Raw genomic sequence first — 25,487 nt, 5'->3', positions numbered from 1 at the left:
GCCTCTGCATGTACACACACAAACTAGAACACTACTAGATAAAAAGCTCCTTCGATTTGGAGAAAAAAGATGAGCTTCAATCCCCGAGGGAATGTGTCATGCGTGTGTCATTCAATTCAACGTTGAAGTCACCTTCTCCTTGTTCATCGGATCACAGCAAATTTCCCGGCCCACGTGGCACAAGTTCTTGAGCTAGCTATGGTGTGAATGGCTTTTTGCCATCGGATCTGCTCTGATTATTGGATTAATGAGATGTCATACGTATTTCCCGCGAAGTATTTACACGAGTCAATTTGAATTGGACAAAACTCAATTTGCAATACCCACGATTCAAGTTAGATGTGATTTAGGTGTACCGAGCAAATTAATTTTTCTTATCTATATGACATATGTGATTGACGAGATTGATGAGTCGACTCTTGATTTGTAATTTTTCCATATTATTTCCATTCCACCTCAAATCACTTTTTTTAAAAAAATTAAATTTAGGAAAATGTTGATTACACTTCACTATTTTATTATTCGCACTCCCATCATTTGTTTTATCATATAGACTAACACATCAAAATCATATAATAAAAATACGATTAATAAAATTATGGAGTGCGATTAATATCATAAATGTTAAGCTGCATTTATTATATTTTTATTATGTATTTAATTATGAATATTTCATTTTTATATTCTATTTTTTATTATGGAAGTTAGACAGATATATTTCTTATATAGTCTGTGAAATTTGAGGAATTTAAGTATCTTTATCAGTGCAAAAACACAATCTTCGAATGTTTGAGAATGCCATTCATTTTAACCTACCTGGGGCTGGCATAAAAGTCTTTTTCCTTCCTTTTTCACATTAGAGAAAGTTAAAAAGAAGAGATGCAAAAATTTGAAAAAGAAGACTTGAAACAGCCATTGCCCATAAGAACGAACCCAAAAACCACCAAAGATCCCACGACACTAACGGCAACAAACCAGGAACTGCATGCGAGGGGACATTTGAGTTTGAGTGGCAGCCACCGATGGTCACTTAATGAATTTAAGCGCTTGCTTAAGCTTCGACCCTTTTGGTTATATATATATGATAAAAAAGTAGAGTCCCCCTGTTACCTTAAGCAAGCACGTACCGGCTAAAACTCATCAAAAGATTGATCATTTTCTGAGAGTTGCCGGAGAAGAAGCTTGAGCTTTTGCAATACTAATGGAAGAAAGTAATGGGATGAGAAGAAGATAATAGTAGTGGTGGCGGTGGACGAAGGTGAGGAGAGCATGTAGGCTCTTTCATGGTGTCCTTCGCAACCTCCTCACTACTCATCCACCTACAAAGAGTAACCTTAGTTCTCCTCCCTACGTTAAACTAAACCTCCTCCGCCTGTTTACTTCTCCTTGGATGCCGTCGGTAATCCTATCCCCTTTCTTTTCTCATCTTCTCCGTCGACGTTTTCAGTTAATTCCTAGAAACTAGTACTAGTATTTTTATACTAATACAGAAGGTTTTTCAGACCGACCATAAAAAGTATGCAGTCAGAACCGGAAAAGCATCAAATTTCTTGAGATAATTTCTGTACAGGAGGAGGAAAGGCAGACCAATGTCACTTTATAAAGTTTTAAACCACATTCATTAGCTTCTTCTGCTAGTATTTCAAAATTCTAACTGGTAGTGACTTAATTATTGATTGGAGTAGCAGCTAGATGAGGAAGGGATAAAGAGAGAACGAAAGGTCCAGAAATCGAATGAAACAGACCCAATATCTAATCAGAAGCCAAACCACATGGCCCCTCGCTTATTTGCTAGTACCATCCATCAAAGTAGGTTGTCATTGCGCCATGACAAGGGGAATGTAAACTGAGGGTGAAATAAAGTCTAAAGATTAGAATACTAAAGTAGTAGCGTAGTGAATTTTTTCCAGTAACATATATATTATTCTGTGACAATTTGCTCTTCTAAGATGCAAAACTTTCTAATGGTCCAGAAAATGTATCTCACATGCAAGTCAAAATCAAGGGAAAAGCCTTCAAGCATTAGTACCTACCTGATCGTTTCGTTTGTAGTTTTGTGCACCATGGATGAGAAACTAGCACCACAACCACCGAAGTTGCACATGCAAAAGGAATCTCTTCATCTACAGTCCAGAATAGGTCCCCCTTTACCTAAGCTTTATGCTGAGGGCGATTCCGATTATTTTTGTATAGTGTCAGAACCAGATAGTCTCCCAACTCCCAAGTCCCAAGTCCCAAGGGCGATTGCAATTATATTTCCTGTTACATATATTATTATATTTCTTACTAAGTAAACAAAAGGATTACATATAAAACAACAAATTTAATTGGTGAATATCTTCTAACACAGTTGCTAATCTTATATCATGAGTTTTGCGAGAAAGAAGAATGTAGTTGAGTGTTTGCTTGTTTTGGATTTAGACCTCAGCCATTTCCCAATTTAGTACTCTGCAGCCTTGCGCAGCAGTAACTTGATAGCCACTGCTTGGTCAATGAGTGGATCTCCTGTACTTCTCTCCTTTCACGGCCTGCTGGTTGTCCGCAGCAATTACGCACCAATTCCCATTTCTGGGTTATCCTTTAGCTTGTGTATTGCAAACCTCAACATCTTGCTGCCTGCAGCTGCCTCCTGTTATTGTTGGAAAGGGATCGTTGTTTCTTCTGTGCTCATCCTAGCTGCCTTTGTTGCGGCTTCCTTGTATTCTAGCTCATCCTAGTGCAAGTACGTAATAGGGCCGAGGGACGGTTGGGTTGGGGTAGAAATTATTACGATAATAGAAATGGGAGCGCACGTGAACCAGGGAACGGTCCTTTTTCGCATTTCAATACTACCGTAGTAGGATTATTAAAACCCCAAAAAGTTTTTTAAAAAAATTGCGTCGTAGTAGCAGTACGCACTCATAACAGGACTAGGAGGAGATCACCGCGCTGTCGCGCGGTGTGGAGTTAATGCCCGGGATTTTTTTGTGCCCAGCATTGTTTAGCAACGATATCAGTTGTACGTGAAAATAAACTGTACAATGTTTGAGTAAGATTGTGTATTTTCTATTTCGAGAACTTGAAAGTAAGGGGTAATAGTAGTTAGTACAACAATTAAGATGATCTTCCTGAATGCTTATCAATGTCATGAATTAAGAAACATATTATAGAATATAAATTTACACTCATAAGTACACAATCCAATTTGCTAAACACATAAAAAGAGAAAAAAATTAAATGTCCAGATCGGAACAAAATCAGCTTCCAAGGCTCCAACATTTGCATTCTCGATCACTCAGATCTTAGAGTATGTTAGAAATTAATAGCCCCTGTACATATCTTTTTTCCAAAACAAAGTGTCAGTATGACAATCTTGTTAACATCATAGGCAGCACACCATTATTCAATGAGCAATGGTCTGGTACAGTGGCGTATCCAACATTTCCTCTAGTGCAGAAGCCTAGTGACAATATCAAATTCTTTTTTTGAGATAATCCACAATGAAGATACCAACATTAATAACAATAAAACACCCACACAAAGCAGTAATCTAATACTCAAAGAAAAAAGTAAAAAATATAAACAAAGCCAACTCCACTTACAAAGTTTTCTAAACAGGCTTTTTAAAGGTAATCCTCTTTCTTTGATTGCTTGTCATAAGAAAGTCTGACAAAAATATATTTCCAGATTATCAAAATAGAACAAATAAATCAATAAAAGTAGGGATAAATATATAAAAGAAGTATAAAAAAAATTAAAGGTCAAGTAAAAGGAAAAGTAATTTCTTAGAATCCCCTCTACAATTTTTTCCCAAAAACTCTCTCTTCAAAGCAAAATTTTGAAGGAGATTGTAGAGTATCTTAGAGAAAAGATCAGATTTTAAATACAACAAGAATTCAAGAACTTGACCACCATTTAACAATTTGTAATCACCTTAAATCATGTATATGCAGGAACAAAAAGACACTAAGAAGAAAAAGAAAGGAGAATAAAAATCTACAGTGCTTTCCGTTAGTATATCCAGTTGAAGAACTGTGTCTAGTTTACACCATACTGCAAAGCTAGAGCTAATAACTTGAATAGCATCCATGTTTGTCAATTGCTAGAAGCACAACCATTTGCCAAATTGTAATCATGCTTGTTAGTCGAAATAGGATAGAAACCAACCATCTTATAACTACAACACGGACTCTTATAATCCCATCAACAGGGGGAAAAGAAGCATTTACAAAGAATAAGAAACAAAGGAATTTAAAGTCTTCTTTGGGTTTTATCCCTAGATGCTATTAGCTACATCATTCCTTCTTTTCCAAAGAAGTAAATAAAAATCATGGTCATTAACTATGTAATTTACTGATCAGCCACCGAGTATTCAACCTTATTTAATGAATAAACCTTCTTATTGTAGTACAATGACATATTGCATAAATCAATTACGGTGCAAGGATCCTTACACAAATCATAGCAGGGTAATGAGCAACAAAAGAAAAACCTAAATGTCTTTCATCCATAGGATCATAGCTATTACAATGTGCGTAGGCCTCACAAATCTTCCATTGATCACAGCCCGAAATGCTGCAACAATCAAATTATACATGTAAGCATGTCAATTTGTCAAAGTTCTGAGGACCCATTACTAAGTTTGAAAAAACAAAAGGCTTCAAACCATACTCGCAATTTGAGAGGTGACAAAAGAGTTATAAAATATAAAAAACAAAAGCATCAAAAAGCTCTAACATATAGCAAAGTTATGGTCTGCTTTGCAACACAATGGCATACTAAATAAAACCCACCGTTCCTAATTAGCAGTAATTTCTACAGTCACCTAAAAACAAAACAGGTGTTAGAAATGATGCCACTGGTGGTCTTTAGAAAAACTGATGCAATGAATTTGACCATTAGCTCGGGAAGAAAAGCAAATAATAGCAAGGAACTTAGCGATACTTCAAAGATATTAATTCCACTTGAGCCATTGCTGCACCAAAAGTGGCTATCCAACCTCCAATTATATCAAATTAATGATTTGAGCCACTTATTATATAAACCCGAACCCAACAATTATACAAGGATCAAGGAATTAATCTTAATAAATGGCTATTTCAAGTTTTACAATACAAATTGCCTTTTTACAAGTTGAGTTGAACATACACTTGCATGAAGATACCGACAGAAGGAGGAAAAATGAGATCAGTTTTGAAGAGTGTTCAAAGCGGAAAAAAAAGTGTTTAAATTAGATGAAAAATCAAATTTACAGATTTTCTACAATCTTTTTGTACATGACTATTTTCCCTTGATCACGTGAAGAAGATAGGGACATGAAGATCTAAACGGGAAAGAAATTGGCTAAATTACTAAGCACAATGACAAGGCTTAACATGGAAAGAATTTGTGCATTATCCCATAGATAAGGACCCTACAAGAAACAATCATAAATTCTATTAAACCAAAACACCAAAAATTTACTTTTTTCAATTACCACTTCAACTATAATATATGCAATAAATTACCATCCAAGCACCATTTTACTCTCTGTTTCATCTGTTTCTCTAGGCCACAAACTCAAACATGACAAACAAAAAGGAAGCTAGACCATATACTTAATTACATGACAAATACTTTAAAAAGCAAATTTTTACTGAATAGAGGTATTCTCTGCATAGTAGTATGAAAAAATGATCTAAAAAATACTGAAATTCCTAAAAAAAGACTATAGAAAATCACAGATATCATTAGGCTACCAAAGAGAAACTCTCAGTCATTTCCATGGTTCCTCCTCCAACAACAACAAAAGAAATATACCAGAGTTATTTATGAACAAAATATGCCCTATCTTTAATGATTTAAGGTCAGAAAACCTTATGTAGAGGATGAAGTCTAATTGAGCAAGAAATATGCCAGCACAACTTGTTGGATCGCAACACACTGTAACAAAATATCCTATTTATCAAATAAAGTAATAACCAAGTTATTGTGTAAACCATCAAAATTTGGTGTCACTTATGTACCTCCAATTTTATGTTCCATACTTACACACGGTGTGGTCGTTCAACCTTGAATTTTGTTGTTTGCAGTCCAATTTTAGTTCTTCCACTTCTAGATTTCAAGTGGAAGCCACAATAGCATGTTATAAGTCTCTCTGGTTGCAGTGCCAGCTCTATGGCTTCATCCACTCCTCAGATTTACAATATCAATTTCAATTACTCCTACCTTCTTCAGAGTAAACTATCAAAAGCAATTCTTTCACCAAAAAGTCAAGAATAAATTCTAGTACAAAAAACTATGAAAGAGAAATAGAATTCAAACTACCATAACATAAAGTCCCTACAAATTTTTTAATCTACGGATCCGACAACTACTCTGGTCAACCTAACACAAATTTCCTTGCATAATTACTTAGCAAAATATTAAAGCCTTACCTTTGAAATATATCCCAATCGGCAAAAATGCCAACTCTTTACACCTGCAATCACAACAAGAAGAAAGTGAGTTTTAGAAAAGAAAAAGGAAACCATAACAAAAAAAACACACACACATACATGGTGGGTAAAGTTTAATGTTTCCAGTAAAACATCTGGAACCATGGAAGAATGTCGAAACCTCCATCAAAATCATCATCAGTTCATCTTCAATCTCCATCATCCTTTCCCACCTAACAAAAGGAAAAAAATGGACAAAAAAGTAGTCATCACTCCGAGTCCAGATTAAAATGAGGAAAATATTTATTGACGAAACATGCAAGGTGAATCCTTAAAGAACGAAAAAAATGAATCATATCAGAAAATTAACTATAATGGAGATTCAGTGATTACAAAGCCAAAAAAAATGAAGTTTTCTTAATAGCAAGAAATCTGATAGCATAACAAATAGAGACGCAGAGGGGCGGAGAAAATGATTTGTTGCTTTTAGCAAGGGAAAAAAAAGATCAGGAAAAAAAGGCAGAAAAACAGAAGAAATTAACTATTATCACTCGAGAGAGGAAAAGGGTAAAAGATAGATGAAGGAAAAAGAGAAAAATAAGAGGAGAAACCCAGAAAGAAGGAGATCACCAACCACTTTCGCCTTGAGCCCCTCATCCACCAAATCCCATCACCTTCTTATCAAATCCCATTACCTTCTGAGAAGAAAAAGAATCTGGACTCACACGTACAAAGAAAGCTATAGATTGAGGAAGGACTTAGGGGCTACTATACACGGTATTCTGTCCAAAAGATAACAGCCATGTTTTTTAAGCAAAAGCAAGTGCAATGCTCAGAGTGACACGTCAGCAAAAAGGCCAAAGTTTTGGCGCCCAAAACGCTCAGTACATAATTGTTAAAAAAGGGTAATATCGTAAAATAATGCCAACCCACATTGAGCCCATCACCAGCATTTGTCATCAATCAAACCATCACCAACCGTCATAATAAGCTTACTCAGCTGGCAATCCAGAGAAACGTTTATTCTCAAAAACCGAAGGTCCAAGTTTTCTTCTCTCGGACAACAACAAAGAATTGCACTTCTCCTCCCAGCGAAAGCACGTGAGCCCCACGTGATTGACGACCACCATCCAGCCAATAAAATCTAGCCACATCAGCACAACAACAGCCATTCTTAGCAGATCCATTCGCGCTTTTACTATATAGGTTGAAAAGCATCAGAGCGAAAAAAGCTTTAAAAAAAAGCTCTTACACAACAGCATCGAACAGAGCAGATAAGGCAAAAACAAGTAAAAGCTCAGCTGAAGCCGGTAACAACTAAAAACGACATAACAAAAGCATGTATGAAATGGTTATTGGGCAGGACGAAGTTAAAAGTACATATAGAAGGGAGAAGAAGCAATGTCACCTTAACCTTAGCTATATATAACAAGGCTTTATCAGCAAGCAGCAGAGCAACACAGAAGGAGAAAGCGCCTGTGCCTGCATCCAATAAAACAGCAAAAGGGGAAAAGATTAACATGATACAATAATAAAAGGGTAAATGCGGGCCAACCAGCAGCAGAGAACAAAGTGGGCAACAAAATAAGAAAGGCAAGGGTAAAAGGGAAAAGGGCATAAAACAGGAGGGGGGGAAAGATAGCCTGAACGTAGCAAGAAAAGTAGAATAAAAGGCTGGGGGAAAAAAGCACAGAGATGCAAGAACTGTTGGCAAGAGGAAAATGGAAAACATAATTTAGAAGGGTTTGGTAGAAAGGCAAACTAAAACAGATGGCATAAGGGGCAAAAGAAGAAGCAAAAGGAGACGTAAAGCAAATCAAATAGACAATGCAACAGTAACAGTTTAGGAGGGCGGTGCAACAGCAATAGCTTAGGAGGGGGGAAAATTAAGGGGGGGGGAACAAATAAGAAGGTAATTGCAGGAAACATGCGCACAAGGAGGTAAAATCAAAGAATTACAGCAGAATCAAACCTCACGCAAGAATGCAGCAAGACAGCAACTCTTACAAATAAAAGAGAAAGCAGGATAAACAAACAAGGCTACAGCTCAGAACCAAGGAGCAAGTAACCGAAGAGGAAGAAGAGAAATTTGGAAATGAGGCACAGTTACCGGGCATTATGATGACGGTAGGTTGAAAAGGCGGCACCAGAAACATAGAAAGCTCTGCATACATGGGAGAAACAAAGAGCTTTCAGTCCCGTCAATCAAAGGAAAGGGAGAAAAATGTGTTCTTCGGCAGCTGTCCAGAGGAGAGGCGAGACTCACAAATCGCAAAGACAAGGAAGAAGGGCAGCAAGATAGAGTGTTTTTGGTTTCAAAAGAAGGGCAATATCGTCAAATCATGGCAACCCACATTGAGCCCATCACCCAGCACTTGCCATCGATCAAGCCACCAGCAACCGTCATAAGCTCAGCTAGCAAGCTACTGGCGAGGGAAAGGGTACTGACGCCACTGAGGAACGGTTCCTGCTAAAAACCGAAGGTTCTTCCTTACTTCTTCTCGGACAACAGCAGGAAGTCCAGCTCTCCTCTTCTTGGCGGAAGCACGCGCTCAAAACCGAAGGTCCTTCCTTACTTCTTCTCGGATAACAGCAGGAAGTCCAGGTCTCCTCTTCTTGGCGGAAGCACGTGAAGCGCACGAGAATGACGACCAAACTCCAGCCAATTAAATGGAGACACCTCAGCACAGCAACCACCATCCTCAGCAAACCCATTCGCTCTTTCAGGAAGACTGGTTTTGACACCAAAAAAAAAAAAAAAAAAAAAAGGAAGACTGGAGGAGTATTTATTTATTTATTTATTACTGCTACTGCTAGTAAGTGGTAGGCTGCCTCCCTCCCCCCCTGCCTCAAAGCCCATCTCATTTCTCTTGTTCTCTCCAGGGGAGTCGGTACAGTCGGTAAAGAGTAAAAGGGGCAGAGAGAGAGAGAGAGTAAAAATACTAGTAGTGCTAGAGGAGAGGAGCAGTTAAACAGATCTCTCCCTCCTTTCTCTTCTAATTTAGAAAGAAGAAGAAGAGAAAACAAACAAACCAAAAAAAAAAAGAAAAAAAAGAAGGGAAGATGTTTCTGCTGGATTGGTTCTACGGCGTGTTGGCGTCGCTGGGTTTGTGGCAGAAGGAAGCCAAGATCTTGTTTCTAGGCCTCGATAACGCCGGCAAAACCACTCTTCTTCACATGCTCAAAGACGAGGTCCCCCCCCCCCCTCCTCCCTCTCATTTCCTCTTTCCCTCTTTTTCCATCCCTTCTCATTTCCTCCTGATTGATTTCTCTCTCTCTCTCTCCCACCTCTCCCCCACCCCACTTTTTCTTCATTTCAGAGGCTTGTGCAGCATCAACCGACGCAGTATCCTACGTCGGAGGAGCTCAGTATTGGCAAAATCAAGTTTAAAGCCTTTGATTTGGGAGGCCATCAGATCGCTCGCCGTGTCTGGAAGGATTACTATGCTAAGGTTAGCAACCCACCTCGTAGGTTTTTTTTTTTTTTTTACGGATCCCACCTTCCTGTTTCCTGTCAATCTGATGATTCTTTTATTACGCCCCTTTCTTATTGTACTTTCTCTCCACCCGCTCAGGATGGATCCATGGATGCTTTCCACTTTTATTCCGCAATTATAATTGTTGTTACTCTTTTTTTTTCACTTGGTATCTGAACCTTGCCCTCGTCATCAAATTTGCTACGACGCAATGAACGCATGTTGCTTTCAGCAACCAACATTCTTGCCTGATTTGCGCTCTGGAACTGTATCGCAATTGTCTTATAGTAGTAGCAGTATTTAAGAAAATGGAGCTCCTGAACAAATCAATTAATATCCTCCGTATATCATGTGGAATTGATATAACATTCATACATACGACTCTTATCTGCCTCTTTCTTCTTCCTTCTTCGTTTCTACATTGCTTTGTCAATCATGGCGTCAAATTAGATCTGGAATGTGGCCCTGGTCCAATTCATTGAGATCCCTAATTTCGTCCCTTACTCCATTGATTTGGAAATCCTACACTTGTTCTTGTCCATCAATTTTGTAAGTTGTACCATTCATCTGTCAATTTCTTCTTCTTGCCTTTCCCATTACAACAAAAGCACCTCTCTCATGAAATACTTTGTGTTCCTCTTACTTGAGTAATGTGCGGGAAGGGGAGGATTGTTTCATATTAACAGCGATCTGAAGGTAAGCAGACGACCATTTGCTTTGACATTTCTTCCAAGTTTATGAAGCACAAATCTTGAGGGCCATATGATTATTTCTCATGAAGTCTTACTTCCATCTTCTATATTGGTGCTCTATCACTAGTAATGAGAACCTAGATGCTGCTTTGTTCATCAGGTTAAAAAACCCCATTTTGTTAGTCTTTAGGTGTACTCGCCAAGAAGCTAGAACCAGTGATGAGATAACAATAGAGATGGCTCATGCTCAGCTATTTTTACTCAATCTTAAGATATTCTTCAAGGCAGACTTTCTGGTTTAGCTAATGCCTGATTCTAATGTTATTGTATTTTCTGAAGTTGATTGTGTAATTTTATTGTATTTTCTCGTTTACCTATGAAGTTGCCTTGAGGTTAGAATGGCTGGAAATACCTTGTTCTAATGTTTTTTTTGGGAGGTATTAATGGAAGTAATTGTCTTCTTAGGGGCCATAAGTTTGGTTCATCGATAGCTTTTCTTTTGAAGTTCCCATGATTGAGAGTTGTGTCCTTGGGTACTTCTTGTTCATGCAACATACTCTATTGTCCTATGAAGGAGTGTCTCACCTGACTGAACTGGAGAAGGAAAATGATGAAAGTGCAGAATATTTTTTGTATTTTTTGGTGGAGAAAATTCTATAGTTTCTTTTCTTGGGCAATCATTTGCCTTGTTTGGACTTAAAGGCAGAGGCACAAAAAGATGAATCTGAGCCTTTATATATTCTTGTAGGACTCTCATGTTTATTTTTATAAAAAAATATGGGAAATTGGATGTCTTTGAGAGCAGAATGTAGGAATGCGTATCTTGTTTGGATATAATGCTATTTTCAATCTTGCTATGTACTTTTCTTATTCATTTTTTTAATATCAATTTCTTATTTTCTTTACAATTTTAGTCTCACTTAATATCATTATTTAAAGATTGTTTTGTGTAGAATGAAGGTCCCTTGCTGTGTTTATATGCACATAACCCAGAAATTGGTAATCCTTAAGTTTGACTACATGCAGGGCTCTCTTTTCTTTTCTTTTCCCTTTTTTTTTTTTTTTTTTGAGATTTTACTGGTTCTTTTTCTGTTTTTATTTTACAGCAACGTCCATGTGGTTTTCCATTTTGCCTTATAAAGACTTCTTGATGCACAGGTTGATGCAGTGGTATACTTGGTGGATGCTTATGACAAAGAACGCTTTGCTGAATCAAAGAAGGAATTAGATGCACTCCTGTCTGATGAAGCCCTTGCTAATGTCCCTTTCCTCATTCTGGGTAACAAGATTGACATACCATATGCTGCCTCAGAGGATGAGTTGCGTTACCACCTTGGGCTAACTGGTGTCACCACTGGCAAAGGGAAGGTAAATCTTGGAGATTCTAACGTCCGTCCTTTAGAGGTGTTTATGTGCAGTATCGTGCGTAAGATGGGATATGGTGATGGCTTCAAATGGGTCTCTCAATATATAAAGTAGGCTAATCGTCAGCAATATGATAGCTACAGTCTTACTCTCCTTGCTGAGGGGAAGCAGACTCAATTTTATCTGTTCACTGTCCCAATTTATTACGTCTCTAGTTGGCTTAGATTTGTATGGTTTGTACTTTCAGTTTGCGTCAATTGGAGAATTACGCAATTCTTGATGCCGTGTAAAATTTACTTGTAGCCAGGACTGCCCAGCGTCTAGATTTGTCACTAAAACATTTTTCCCCAGCTGCCAATCTGCTCTTTTATTGTGGTTGAGATAAAACTGAGGCATATCCTCTACAATTCTCTGCTTGTAGGAAATAATACCATGCTGAGTTGTGGACACCTTCTAAATCCCAGCTTGTTTTGTGTTCTTGCTGATCGTAGCACTTCAAGAAACAACATTGCCAACAATGATTTTGTAATCGCAGGGTGCCATCCATCTCTTAGGATTAGTCTGATGGAAAGAAGGGGGGGGTGGTGGTGTAGCTGTTGGTGTGGCTGCACATTGAATTTGATGGGAATAATGTTCGGAACAGGATGAGCAGTAGTTCAAGGCAATGTGCGGTTAATGAGCAGCAGTATCAAGCTTGTGTGTACCATTTGCGACTTATCTAAATTCAAGGCATGCCCAGTTTTGGCCTTGGTTTTGGTTTCGATCGGTACCCTCTTTTCGTGTCTCTGGATCACGATCGGGCTCAATGGAATTCGGTTTCGCCGCAGCCAGCTCATTACTGGTGGTAACATAAGCTGTCAGTCCAAACAGGTAGCAGCAAGAAGGATCATGAGTTTATAGCACTACCTTGTAGCATGTTGGATCCCATGCCAGTAGTTGCCAGCGACATCGAGTCAACCGTCTAATCACCTTTTTACTATAGTAATTATCTTAAATAAGATCTTATTCAAACTCTCAAGATCAAAGGCAACTAAGAAGTACTGTAAATAACTTTAGTAAAAGCTGAGAGAACAACAAAAGTAAAGAATAATGAAACATTAATATTGCAACGCAATTGTATTAGTAATTTATTGCATAATCACCCTAAAACTTTTTAAAAATATTAAGTTTTGTAAAATTTAACAGAACGTATGAGAAATACGACATTCGAAGTAGATAAATTGACATTGGAGCATAAGAAAAGGAACCAAAATATAATACTCATCTAATGTCTGATACAATAATTCAAGAAAAAACTCCACGAGTTCATATAGTATTTTGACTCCCCATTTATTTTTGTTTATTTTTGGACTTACGTTCAACAATTAATAGAACTTGAAGAATGTTTTTTTGCAGATATTCGTCGAACATTTTGGATACCGCAAAGGAGGCTAAAATTAAGATTAAAAAGAAAATTGTGGGGAGGGGTTGAAGTCGAATCCGCTTGCAAAATCGAGTCAACCATGAAGTTCATTTTTCTCGGACTTTAAACTTCAAAGGAATCACTGCAGAAAACAACTTGAACCAGCTAATTGCAGCCTAGAAAATAAAGGAATGAAGCACTGGATCAATAACACTGGATTAAATGCAGGCTATCAAACTGGTCTTGAGCAAGGTTAAGGGGAATGATCAAGGCCCACACTTCTTGCACTCGAGTTCTAAACCTGATAAGGAAACAAGTCTCAAATGACATCGGCATAGCTGCACATCTAGAGGATAATATTTAGGAAATGCTGATTTGATAATCCTTCACGTGAACTTGAGAGACCAAGTATAAGATTGAGTAAACTTGCAATGTCTTAACATGCTTTTGTATGGTTCAAATTGAGCCCTTGCTCGTATTATGTAATTTTACCCTATTATCAATACATCTCTCTATCGTTTCTGGAAAAAAAAAAAAAATCAAGTAACCGTCTTGCAGCTCTGCAATAACAATAGTCTGGACCATAATTAAGAAAGTTGATTCTCAATTTTAGGCAGAGATGAACCTCAACTCAAATAGTCTATGCAAATTTGTTACTCCGTGAACTTCTTGTTGCAATAAACCCCGCGAAAACAGTAACGAACGACAAGAAATAGACAGCGCCCAATGGGCAACGGGCAATGGCAGGCATTAAAGTAACAGGAGCAATTGCGGTTCAACTGCCCCTTCCCTCCCTTTGACTCTCACAATTCCTGGTTTGGTAAGACTCAGCATGCCATACCACTGTGGCTCCGCAAAGGCCAACTTCATCCAAACCATTAACCAACATAATCAACTCAGAAACTCCAATCTCAACCTTAGCCTGCTTGGAATTTATGAAGCCCGCTGCGTTAGATATGAATGAGGATTGAGGAGCAGGTGAATGAGCTTTTAAGTATTGATAGATGCATAGATTAGGGACAACTGACGCATATGTAACTAACCATGCCATGAAAATGAAGAAAAGGGCATTCCCAATCCCATCCACCTGTTATTCGGATCGGCACTTCCAAATACGCATATGTACTTAGGTGTTGCAATCAACCAGAAATGTATCCACATACGCATTTATTGTTAATGCCCAGTCCACCATTCCACCTATCACTAGATGGAGCGGTTTAACAAACACCTTCCTCCCGCAACTGACAACTAACACTTCGAGAGAGTTGACCGACCTCTTTAAAGATGCTGCTCTACCACAAAATTAAATTCTAAGCTTCTACTAGTAATTAAGTACTAATAGAACTAAGTACTACAACAGAAAGGAAACGCATTTTGCTTTTACTCACAAAGGAACCCCTTTCCTCATTCAAGTCGTCATTAATTCTTCTTTTATTTCCTTCCCAAGAAAAAAGAAACTCCAATTCTTTTGAGGTCTCCCCAGATTCTATCCGACCCCTCCTGATAATTTTTTTTTTTTACTACATGGGGAATGCAATTCCAAACCGGCTTCCAGAAGCCGCCGCAAAAGTTATTCTACCCGATGGCACCATTCAGTACTATGACAAACCTTTGACGGTTGCAGAGCTGATGTTGGAGTATCCTCAACAAGTGGTGATCGAGTACCACCAGCAGCACATGATAATGAAGAAGCCTGCTCTGTTGCCAGCTGATAAAAAGCTGGAGATGAATAAGGTTTATCTCATGCTTCCCATGAGGAGAGGCAAACCTGCTGCTGCAATATTGTCATCCCAAGAAGCTCGCCTGCTTCTCCTCAAAGCCAACTCTATTCTGAAATCCAACTCCTTCATATCTTCTACAACTGGGTTTCTTCCGTTGTTTGCCAGGATCTGCGCAGCAGGCTCCGGATCAGAGCTGCATGATCTTCAGTGTTCACCACCGGAGGGGAAAAAGAAGCCAATACTATCATCAGGTATGGATCATCGTCATCATCCTAATAATAATGATAATGCTAATAATAGTTGCGGCAGGCAAACAGAGGAGGTGGCAAACTGCAAACCAGACTACTTCGGTGATGTATTAATGGAGGAAAGACCAGTGTTTCTGAGCAGGCAAATGTCAGGAAAAGGAGGATGGAAGCCCAGTTTAGACACCATCACGGAGAAGACCGTCCAGACAAAGCTTCGCCATTGGTTGTTTTAAATATTTCGAAAACTTCGTTCCGCGTCTAGCTTTGTCTAGTTATTATAGTCGCGTTCGCGCATGTATTCAATTGGGAGCGTGTTCTGGGGCTTTGAAAGCGGGCGAGAGTTTTTAAAAGATGATACTAAGTTGCCACATTCCTAGCTAGCTAGTATTGTACTATTTTTTTTCTGATGATGATCATCCATGGAACGTGTTTGATCTAAGAGATGCAACCTTATTATTAAGGTTGTGTTTGGATTGCATTTTCTAGGAATTTTTTTTATAAAAAAATTACTGTAGTAATCTAATATATGTGAGAAAAAAAAAATAATAGGGAGATGTGATCACAGAAAAGATCCAATTTCTTGTATCCAGGGCTTTGCCCTGACTAATCCGTTGGTCGACCCGGGTCGCACACCTGGCTGTGTGTGGGTGAGTCTCCCAACAAGGATAGCTGCATACGCCAGGTTTCGAACCCGAGACCTGCTTTTGGTGGAAACAAAGGAAAACGACTCGGTGCGCTGGGGGTTCCGTACGATTCGGCATAGTTGTTGTACTTTTCATATTACTTAATGTATATTTACATTGCATTGTTATATTCCTAGTAAAAGTGGTATATATAAATAAAATATTTGATACATATTTAATATAATATTATAATATATTTGTACACAAAAAAATTGAATATGTACAACAATTGGACGAAACAACATAGAGCACGACCGCACTAAGTCCTTGTCCAGTAAGAAGCTAAACATATGAGAATTTTTTTTTCTCGGATTCCAATTCTATTCCAGGCGACAAAGCCCATCATGATTTTATGGAGTAAAAAATTTCAATAGATTTTCTCATGTCCTGCATTCTATTCCATTTTTTGTCCCTTTTTTTCTTATATTATCATTTTTTCTTCACGAATACTTTTTTTTTTTTGAATTTTTCTTTATTTTCTTATGTTCCAATACTACTAACAGGGTGAAATATAAAAATTCAACAAACTGAAAAAGATAAAACATCACAAAAATGGGAATGTTATGAATTTTCTATTATATGTTGTTTGTCAAGCCTATTGACTTTTGTGTTTTACCCTTTTGACAATTATTGGAATTTAAGAAAATAAAAAAGAATATTTGTGAAGAATAAAAGAAAATATAATGAAAAGTGGAAGGGGGTAATATAAAAAATGTAATACAAGATTTATTGCGGATACAAGAGAATAATTTATTTCGAGAGTGCAGAGTTTAACACAATCTAAACTTAAATATGTACAAACATCAAATAATTTTCAAAATTATGTGTGGACAAAACTTTAAACTTAATGGTATTCGTTCAAAGGTAGAATTTGAGTAATCAGTGAAAATGTTCATCAAAAAGCATAAATCCGACTTATGATACCATTATTATATGATAATTCAAAGGTTAAGCGGTTATTCTTTATAGTTGCTACTACATGATAACCCCAAAATAAAAATAAAACTTTCAAATCTTACCATAAGTACCTTTTGTTTGGGTGTTTACGTATTTTTCGTTGAGCAAATTACTTCATCAAGTAACACCCGCTCCAATTTTAGCACTGGGCTGCGAAACGGGCCTCAGAAATGTATACCCATGAACCACACGACGAAACCGGCCGTAGAAATGAATTGCTGGAACCATACTTGAAGCATCATTACACACATGAACTCCACAGCAACGACAAACAACAATTCCCATCAACAACAATTCGATCAAGATTTTGTTGTATTTCAGAATGACCCATCGAAACAGCTGTTAGCCACTGAAATTAATTATGTGTTTTATCATAGGAGATAAATGATTGAGTGAGTTTCCACAAACCCACGACTAATTTACTTGCCCATCAGCACAAAGTTTGTGTTATCGCTGCCCTTAAGGCAACGATTAGGTGAGAGATCCGAATGCTTTAATCTTTAAAAGGATTTGTCTAACGCGGTGCAGAACGCTTTCGGCGAGTTGGTTCGATCAAAATATGAATATAAGCTCGCATCAACGAAGCTCCAGAAAGTAGCCTTGGAAGTGGAGAGGTTCCTTTACAACCCTGAAAGGGATGCCCAATCAGAGCCCGTTTGTTTCTTCCAAAATCAACTTTTCCAACAAACAAAAAAAAAAAAAAAATCTTTTCTGGAAAAGGTGGCGTAACCAAGAGGCAATTCTTATTGGTGTTGATCTAAGAGTCTCGTCAAATGCCAGTGCAAGAGCTCACCTACTGATAATGATTATGAGCACATTAACAACCGAGAAAGAAGGTACAATGATAATAATAATCTCCAATTTTTCAGATGGGAGGAGGGTTTGCAGAGTATATGACAAGCATTGACGTTCACGGAGCAACCAGCAACAACACGCTATGATCTACACTATCTTCCTTTTCTGTGCTGCTGCACTGCAGCTTGTGTCAACTTATGAAAGAAAGCCTTACAACTGAATAATGGCTGTGTCAAGTTAATGATCATTTAATCAACTTGCCAATTTGTTGTATTCATCAACAATACTACTGTAAATTACTAACCACATTATTGCTTCAAGGGCCTATCAGTATTGGGGTACAGGTTCCATATTTCAATTACGACAAGACTGTATATATTAGTACTATTGTAGCTTTTGTCAGCAGGTCAACTTTAAATCATGAGTCATGACTAGGTAAAGAGCAAGCAAAAATGAAATCCACCTTATCCAACATCGTTATGCTGTCTCAACCAATTTGATCCTCGTCGGTTAATGGTTCAACCCAAGTTCATTTAAATGAGGTTATCAAAAATTCCTGTCAGTCTTGATTTCTAATGATTAAGTACTAATAATACGCTCTTGTAGAAGTATGGTGGGACAGTTTTAGGATAACCATTGTGACAGACGCAGTCCCCCGTCTGTGTCATAGGCACACAATAAAGCTCGAAGGACCTTTTTTTTTTTTTTAATATATATATAGCTCGAAGGACTTTATTTCTTAAACCTCCCACCCCAAGGAAAGGAAAGGAAAGGAAAGGAATCGTAAATTTTCAGCAAGGTAATACCAATACAACATTAAGAGAAATGGACCGGTGGGTGATTCTCCTCACTTTCTTTCTGCTTCTTAAATTTTTGTACCTTTTCTATTCCTTCAAGAAAACGCATTATTGTTAACATGATGGATAATGCTACGTACGTTGTGTCCCTATTTTTTTTTTCTTCAAGGCAAAAAATACAAAAGCCGTAAACGTAATTAATGAAAATGAAATCCATATGGTTGTACTGATCATATACACTTTCTGGTATACCTTTTTTTATTATTATTTGGAAATTAGAAAGGGAAGCTAGATGGATAGATAGACAGACTGGGCATCAGAATGAAGTTCCTGTAGTATCTGGAGCTTCCCTAGTGCAGCAAAATGTATCCATGCAGGGTTTAGAACTTAAAAATGCAGTACAAATCAGACCAACTGCTGCTTGAAATCTTTAGAAAGAAAGGGGAAAAAGTGAACGGATAGGCAGACAAGAGACATCCTATTTATCAAAGGGGAGCTAAAATTTTGTCCTTCCACAAATGACAGATTTCAAGAATATACTTAATTATCTGGATTCGTTATACGCCAAACCACACAGGAGAGAGGGACATAAATATTTTGGTAGCCTCCAAATCAAATCTCTTTGATAGTAGTAGTAAGCAGTAACAACTTGCAAGTTGCATGATGGGTTGTCCTGACCTGACATCAAGCCTTCTTTTTGCTTTAATTGTTAACCTTTTTTTTTTTTTTTTTTGTTTTGCCCTCTCTCTCTCTCTCAGCCTCTGTTTCTCGAAATAATATGAAAGCAAATTCATGGGATGGGAAGAGGTCCAGTTGGGTGGGTTCTTTGGGATCGCACAGCCCATTCGCCACACCGAACCCCAAAAGATCGATCACCTATTTATACTCCCATCTTCTCACACCAGCCAGCCATCCATCCGCAGAAAACTAAACATGGCGACAGTGGTGTCTTCCAAAATAAGGAAAGGTACGAGGAGCGCAGCATGCAACGCCAGTGCCCTATCCTCTCTCTGCTGTTTTCTGCTCATTGTAACTATCATCATCATCTTTGCTAGTGATGGGAATGCTGAAGGCCTGCGTCCAGCATTCGCTTGCGACGCGAGAGATGCAAGAACCAAAGGCTGGGGGTTTTGTGGGACTAATTTGGGAATAGCAGAGAGAGTGAGTGACCTGATTGGAAGGTTGACACTGCAAGAAAAGGTTCGGCTGCTGGTGAACAATGCGGCGGAAGTGGCACGGCTGGGGATCAAAGGGTACGAGTGGTGGTCGGAGGCGCTTCATGGGGTCTCCAATGTGGGACCCGGCACCAAGTTTGGAGGAGAATTCCCCGCAGCCACCAGCTTCCCGCAGGTCATCACCACCGCAGCTGCTTTCAATGCTTCATTGTGGGAAGAAATCGGACGGGTGAGATGCTCCGACAATGAATATTCATATCATAATCCTAATGATGCCGCATTCATAGTATTTGAAATTTGCTTTTTAAGGGAACAGTCGTTTGTTCTTTTTCATTTTTTTTCGCTAATTGAGCCACCTTGGGACTGGGACAAGCTGCACGGTTTGCAATGAAAACACATGTTGCCGCCCGAGGCAATCGTTAGCGTAATCATGTCGATTAAGCGGCCAACAAAAATATGCGGGGATTAGTTACCACATCTGCTCCTGCTACAGTAAGCATATTTTGTTTGCGTAATCGTTACAGTTTCTAAAGAGCAGTGCAAACTGTAAAGCATTGCCGTCCCCGAGTCACGAAAGGAAAGAACAAAAGTGCAAGAGGCCTTAGACAGATGCCTTTTGTGGTTTTTTTTTTTTTTCTTTTTGTTGGTAACCAATCAAATTGTAGGATTGGATGAGAATTGGACTGTGGGACCAGTCCTGCAAGGTTGGACTCCTCGCCTCTTGACAACTTGGTGCGCCCCAGAATGGACGGCATATGATTTAAATTGGCTAGCGTACCTTTCTCTTCTTTTTTTTTTTACAGTAAAGATTGGCTAGCGTACTCGGCTTTCTATGTTATATTTGGTTTTAATTAGCTGCACTGCACTAGAAACGTGACCAAGTTTTGGCACGTCGAAGTGAACGATGTTATGGGTACAATTAATAACTAGTATTATTATTATTAGCCGTGCATGCATGGGAAAAAAAAAAAAGGCATATATTTATACATATAGGATGGATGCAGGTGGTATCAGATGAGGGTCGAGCGATGTACAACGGAGGGTTGGGCGGACTGACGTACTGGAGCCCGAATGTGAACATTTTCAGAGACCCAAGGTGGGGGAGGGGGCAGGAGACTCCCGGGGAAGACCCTGTTTTGGCCGGTAAATACGCAGCAAGCTACGTGAGAGGGTTACAGGGAAATCTGGACGGCGGCCGCCTGAAGGTGGCAGCATGCTGCAAGCACTTCACTGCGTACGACCTCGACAACTGGAGTGGGGTTGATCGTTTTCACTTCAATGCCAAGGTAAACCGCCGCAAAGCGCGCGCACACCCGCTCTGTTCCCCCCAGGCCCCCCCCCCCCTTCCCCCTTCTTTGTTTTCACTTTTCATGATGAGTACGTCGTAATAATTAATTAATTCCTCAATCAATCAATTCGCACATATGACATTTCGTCTTAATTTCTTCGGAGTTGGGACCCCCCCCCCCCCCCCAACAAAAAAAGAAAAAAAATAAAAAAAAATACAGAGGGAAAGTAACTCCCCATTATCACTTCTAGTGCTTGGATTAGATGACGTCCCCTATTATAATTATGGTAGTAGTAGTATTATTGCGAGACGTTTACACACGTGTGCCTTCTTAATTGACGATCCCAAACGTCTGCACTGCATCTTACTCCGATTTGGATTGCTTTGGAAGTCGTACGACACAGATTGACTTGCACACTTTTCTATGACTCACCAAAAAAAAATATATATTTTTTTTTTGGGTTTTAAACTCCTCCACTTCTGACTTCGCTGTAGAATTAGCAACGAAGTGGATAACTAAAATACCTATTAATTTTTTTAAAAAATTTTCTTTTTTTTTTTATTATTCAATAATAGTACTAGTTAGTAGTATAATCTAAGTAAAATGCAACCAGTAGCAATTCTTTGAAGGTATGCACTTGTTTGTTTGTGACATCGTTGGGTGTTTTCTTTTCTGAGAGTGTGATGCATTGCATTGGAGTCTGGAACCACAAACAAAGTTTTTTTTGACCCAACACAGAAATTAAAAAAAAAAGTTTTTTTTTTTTTGTTTTACTTCATTTGTTGTATCAGGCCAAATCAACAGAACAGACGTATTTGAGCCCAACCTATGACTGGGGTAGCAAGTAGTGTCTTTTTGTGGGCTAGCCGATGTGGTCTTTGGTTCGTGCTTAATTGACGTGGAGCGCAGCAATTGTCCAACCCAGGTTCCCCAATTATTTTGTGGTGGTACAATTTGGAGATCCTGAGGCGGACCAAAACTAATTTACGGAACATGACTTGGCCCATACTAGGACTGTTGACGTTTCGAGCCTGTGATCCAAACCGATCCCAAGGATCTGAACGCGAGTCCGGTTAGATTAGTTAATTGCCTTTCCATAACGTATAACGGCCACTATCATCCTTTTTCTTTTTCTTTTTTTCACAAAAAGGAATCAATTTTGATTTACTTTTTCATCACAAAGTACTTGGTCACGCACCTTATATATCAGACATTTTTTCTTTATTTTGGTTGGTAATATAGCAATTCCCTATATTATTTATTTATGCTTGGAGTTAAGCTTGCTAGAAGAAAGTCCAACGTTAATTATATATCTGCGTCCTGCGCCATTAATATTTTACGGTAATCTAACGTAGAATTTTTACCAAATCCAAAATGAATTTTGGGACAGGTGAGCAGGCAGGACATCGAAGACACATTCGACGTGCCCTTCAGAAGCTGCGTCAAGGAAGGTAAGGTGGCAAGCGTGATGTGCTCCTACAACCAAGTCAACGGGATTCCCACCTGCGCTGACCCTAAACTTCTCCGCCACACCATTCGCGGAGCCTGGCGTCTCGATGGGTAAACTATTCCACCTCACGTCCCTCCTCCTTCTTCTTCTTCTTTCTCATCTCGAAATCCACTCACCCCATGCATGCATCATTGAAAATACTTTCTTCATTCCCGAAACAGGTATATAGTCTCTGATTGTGACTCTGTTGGAGTTCTTTATGACAATCAACATTACACCTCAACACCTGAAGAAGCCGCGGCAGATGCCATCAAAGCAGGTCTGGACTTGGATTGCGGACCATTCTTGGGATTACACACAGAAAGGGCCGTGCAACTGGGACTGTTGAAAGAGGCGGACATTAACAGCGCCTTGGCCAACACTCTCACCGTCCAAATGAGACTGGGAATGTTCGATGGCGAGCCATCAAAGCAGCCCTTCGGTAACCTGGGCCCCCATCATGTCTGCACCCATTCTCACCAACGCCTGGCACTCGAAGCTGCTAGACAGGGAATTGTTCTTCTTAAAAACCACGGTCCTTCCTTGCCTCTTTCCCCTCGCCGTCACCGCACCCTTGCTGTCATCGGACCTAACTCAAACGTCACTGCTACGATGATCGGGAATTATGCAGGTACGTAAGGACTGCGCCGGCTAGCATTATTAATTATGATGCTACTGAAAACCAAGCTGTCCCGCTTCGTTATTAACCACTTGAAGTTGAATACCCATTACTCCCTCCCCCATCCCCCCTTGGTCAAACTGCCACAAGTTTTCTCAATTTGAATAGCGCGACAAGTAGTAAGTAACATAAAACAATCCAAATGTAGGCGTTGCATGCGGATACACAACTCCACTACAGGGAATAGGAAGGTTTGCGAAGACAATTCATCAACAGGGTTGCGCAGGCGTTGCTTGTAGCAGTGAGGAACTCTTTGGTGGTGCCATTGATGCTGCACGTCAAGCAGATGCAACCATTCTTGTAATGGGGCTAGACCAGTCGATCGAGGCGGAGTTCAGAGACAGGGCAGGGTTACTCTTGCCCGGTCATCAACAACAGCTCGTCACTAGGGTGGCTGCGGCCTCCAAGGGTCCTACCATATTGGTCTTAATGTCTGGAGGTCCTGTGGACGTGTCATTTGCCAAAAATGATGCACGAATTGGTGCAATTCTTTGGGTAGGCTACCCTGGCCAAGCTGGAGGAGCTGCAATTGCCGACGTCCTATTTGGAACCCATAACCCAGGCACGTAGTAGTAGTACAACATCCATTCAAATTAAATGTCCCAGCTGCTCCTCCTCCTCTCCGATTTTTAATTTTTTTAAATTATTTTTGTGGACTGAGGGAATCGCGTTTACAGGAGGAAAGTTGCCAATGACATGGTACCCGCAAGATTACCTTTCTAGTTTGCCCATGACAACAATGGACATGAGATCCGACCCACGTAAAGGCTATCCAGGCAGGACCTACAGATTTTATAAAGGCCCGGTGGTTTATCCATTTGGGCACGGCCTGAGCTACACCAGCTTTGTACACACAATTGCTGACGCTCCCACCGTGGTTTCAGTTCCGGTTGACGGCCACCGCAGATGGAACACCAGCGTGTCAAGCAAAGCCATCAAGGTCACGCATGCCAGATGCAGCAGGCTCTCGATTGGGGTACACGTTGATGTGAAGAACGTTGGTGGGATTGATGGTTCCCACACATTGCTTGTATTCTCGTCCCCGCCTGGTAGTGGTCATTGGGCTCCCCACAAGCAATTAGTTGCCTTTGAGAAAGTGCACGTACCAGCAAGGGCACAGCAGCGGGTGTTTCTGAAGATTCACGTCTGCAAGTACCTGAGCGTGGTGGATAGAGCCGGAATTCGAAGAATTCCCATGGGCCTACACAGTCTCCATATTGGTCCCATTACCCATTCCATTTCTCTCCAAGCAGCAGTCCTAGGCGTCATTAAATCCTAGAACTCATTCTTTCTTTCTTTCTTTTTCGTGTGGAAAACAATCCCGGTCAGATGAAATTCAGCATTTATTTGAAACTGCAAAAATGAAAGATCGCCAGGGCCATGCATCAATTTTCCTCCTGCCCTTCGTTGAACTTGGTTTGGTTTTTGTTATGCCTTCCATAGAGCCCACATGCTTGAAGAAACTCTTTTGTTTTGTCGCTGACTGGGGTTGGGCTCAAAGCATTGAGCCTACCAATGAGCCCACAAACTTCAAAGAGCCCTACAGGTTGGATCATATCCTTTCATAAGTGTACGGCCTATAGTTTCAACAGTTTTCGAGCTTATATGATTTTTTTTTAATTAGACTGATAGTTCGCTTGATAGTTATGTTGGGTGGTTTTGAGTAGAATTGTTAAGGACGCATTAGATTGAGTTAGTATTTTAACTTTTTTTTTTAAGTCAATATTTGAGTATCAGTTGAGTACTGGGAAAGGGTTGGGTTGAATGATAAGGTGAAAAAAATTACAAGTAAGAGATCATAAATTCAAGACATTTTACTGATTCAAAAAGTAAATTTTTTTTTTTAAAAGGTGTCAGTCGAGTAATTGAGCATTTGTAATGAGTGAATTATGAGGTTAAACTTGAAATTATAAAAAGGTAGCAAGAAATGTTTACACCAAACATTGTGTACTAGTAGCGCTTTGGTATCGTGGAGATATAATTAGCAGGCGAGTTATTTAGTTGAATACGTACGGTAAGAGTACTAGAAAAATGAAACGAAAGTACACCAATAATTCATCAAGGAGTCACGGGCAATAGTTTGAAGAGCGAGATCTTAAATACATAAATAGATAACCAAAAAAAAGGATAACTAGTTGTTGGAATCAATTTCACAATCACCATCACTATTGGTATAATAGAGTGCTCAAAGATGATAACCATCACTTTGATGAAATCCATAGTGTGAAATGAATTTTAACGTGAAATGAATTTTACAAATTATTATTTTTCTTTTTCATTATTTCTTTTTTTTTTCCCACTTTTTGAAACGGAGGCCAATTAAC

General features: G+C 39.2%; 3 protein-coding genes and 1 long non-coding RNA gene across 4 annotated transcripts; 3 read left to right on the top strand and 1 right to left on the bottom strand.

Annotated features, from left to right (window-relative positions):
* Nucleotides 1-4,382: 4,382 nt before the first annotated feature.
* On the bottom strand, nucleotides 4,383-7,158 carry LOC113765757. Its single transcript, XR_003467782.1, has 4 exons — nucleotides 7,030-7,158; nucleotides 6,516-6,628; nucleotides 6,396-6,439; nucleotides 4,383-4,554 (listed from the first exon to the last, which is right to left on the bottom strand). It is a non-coding gene; the product is annotated as an uncharacterized LOC113765757 (long non-coding RNA).
* Nucleotides 7,159-9,211: 2,053 nt separating this feature from the next.
* LOC113760979 (GTP-binding protein SAR1A) lies at nucleotides 9,212-12,391 on the top strand. The gene is made up of 3 exons (XM_027303761.1): nucleotides 9,212-9,587; nucleotides 9,716-9,847; nucleotides 11,722-12,391. Exons 1-3 carry the CDS (start codon nucleotides 9,459-9,461, stop codon nucleotides 12,040-12,042), a joined length of 582 nt encoding a protein of 193 aa, XP_027159562.1. The 5' UTR covers nucleotides 9,212-9,458; the 3' UTR covers nucleotides 12,043-12,391.
* Nucleotides 12,392-14,751: 2,360 nt separating this feature from the next.
* On the top strand, nucleotides 14,752-15,699 carry LOC113751676. Its single transcript, XM_027295770.1, has one exon. The coding sequence runs from the start codon at nucleotides 14,855-14,857 to the stop codon at nucleotides 15,530-15,532; it is 678 nt and encodes a 225-aa protein (XP_027151571.1). The 5' UTR covers nucleotides 14,752-14,854; the 3' UTR covers nucleotides 15,533-15,699.
* A 3,734-nt stretch (nucleotides 15,700-19,433) lies between these two features.
* On the top strand, nucleotides 19,434-24,622 carry LOC113769005 (probable beta-D-xylosidase 2). The gene is made up of 6 exons (XM_027313698.1): nucleotides 19,434-19,935; nucleotides 20,711-20,992; nucleotides 22,386-22,555; nucleotides 22,667-23,115; nucleotides 23,312-23,725; nucleotides 23,841-24,622. The coding sequence occupies exons 1-6, from the start codon at nucleotides 19,465-19,467 to the stop codon at nucleotides 24,440-24,442; spliced, it is 2,388 nt and encodes a 795-aa protein (XP_027169499.1). The 5' UTR covers nucleotides 19,434-19,464; the 3' UTR covers nucleotides 24,443-24,622.
* Nucleotides 24,623-25,487: the final 865 nt, after the last annotated feature.

The sequence above is a fragment of the Coffea eugenioides genome, chromosome 1 (genome assembly GCF_003713205.1).
Source record: "Coffea eugenioides isolate CCC68of chromosome 1, Ceug_1.0, whole genome shotgun sequence".
NCBI lineage: Eukaryota > Viridiplantae > Streptophyta > Magnoliopsida > Gentianales > Rubiaceae > Coffea > Coffea eugenioides.
This window is presented reverse-complemented; position numbering and strand designations above follow the sequence as displayed.

Excerpts from the sequence above, each read along its gene's own strand:
- LOC113760979 (XM_027303761.1), top strand. The coding sequence starts at position 9,459 with ATGTTTCTGCTGGATTGGTTCTACGGCGTGTTGGCGTCGCTGGGTTTG. Across the intron at positions 9,588-9,715 it reads TTCACATGCTCAAAGACGAG|AGGCTTGTGCAGCATCAACC; the intron begins GTCCCCCCCCCC and ends TCTTCATTTCAG. Across the intron at positions 9,848-11,721 it reads GGAAGGATTACTATGCTAAG|GTTGATGCAGTGGTATACTT; the intron begins GTTAGCAACCCA and ends CTTGATGCACAG.
- LOC113769005 (XM_027313698.1), top strand. The coding sequence starts at position 19,465 with ATGGCGACAGTGGTGTCTTCCAAAATAAGGAAAGGTACGAGGAGCGCA. Across the intron at positions 22,556-22,666 it reads GGAGCCTGGCGTCTCGATGG|GTATATAGTCTCTGATTGTG; the intron begins GTAAACTATTCC and ends TTCCCGAAACAG. Across the intron at positions 23,116-23,311 it reads GATGATCGGGAATTATGCAG|GCGTTGCATGCGGATACACA; the intron begins GTACGTAAGGAC and ends ATCCAAATGTAG.
- LOC113751676 (XM_027295770.1), top strand. The coding sequence starts at position 14,855 with ATGGGGAATGCAATTCCAAACCGGCTTCCAGAAGCCGCCGCAAAAGTT.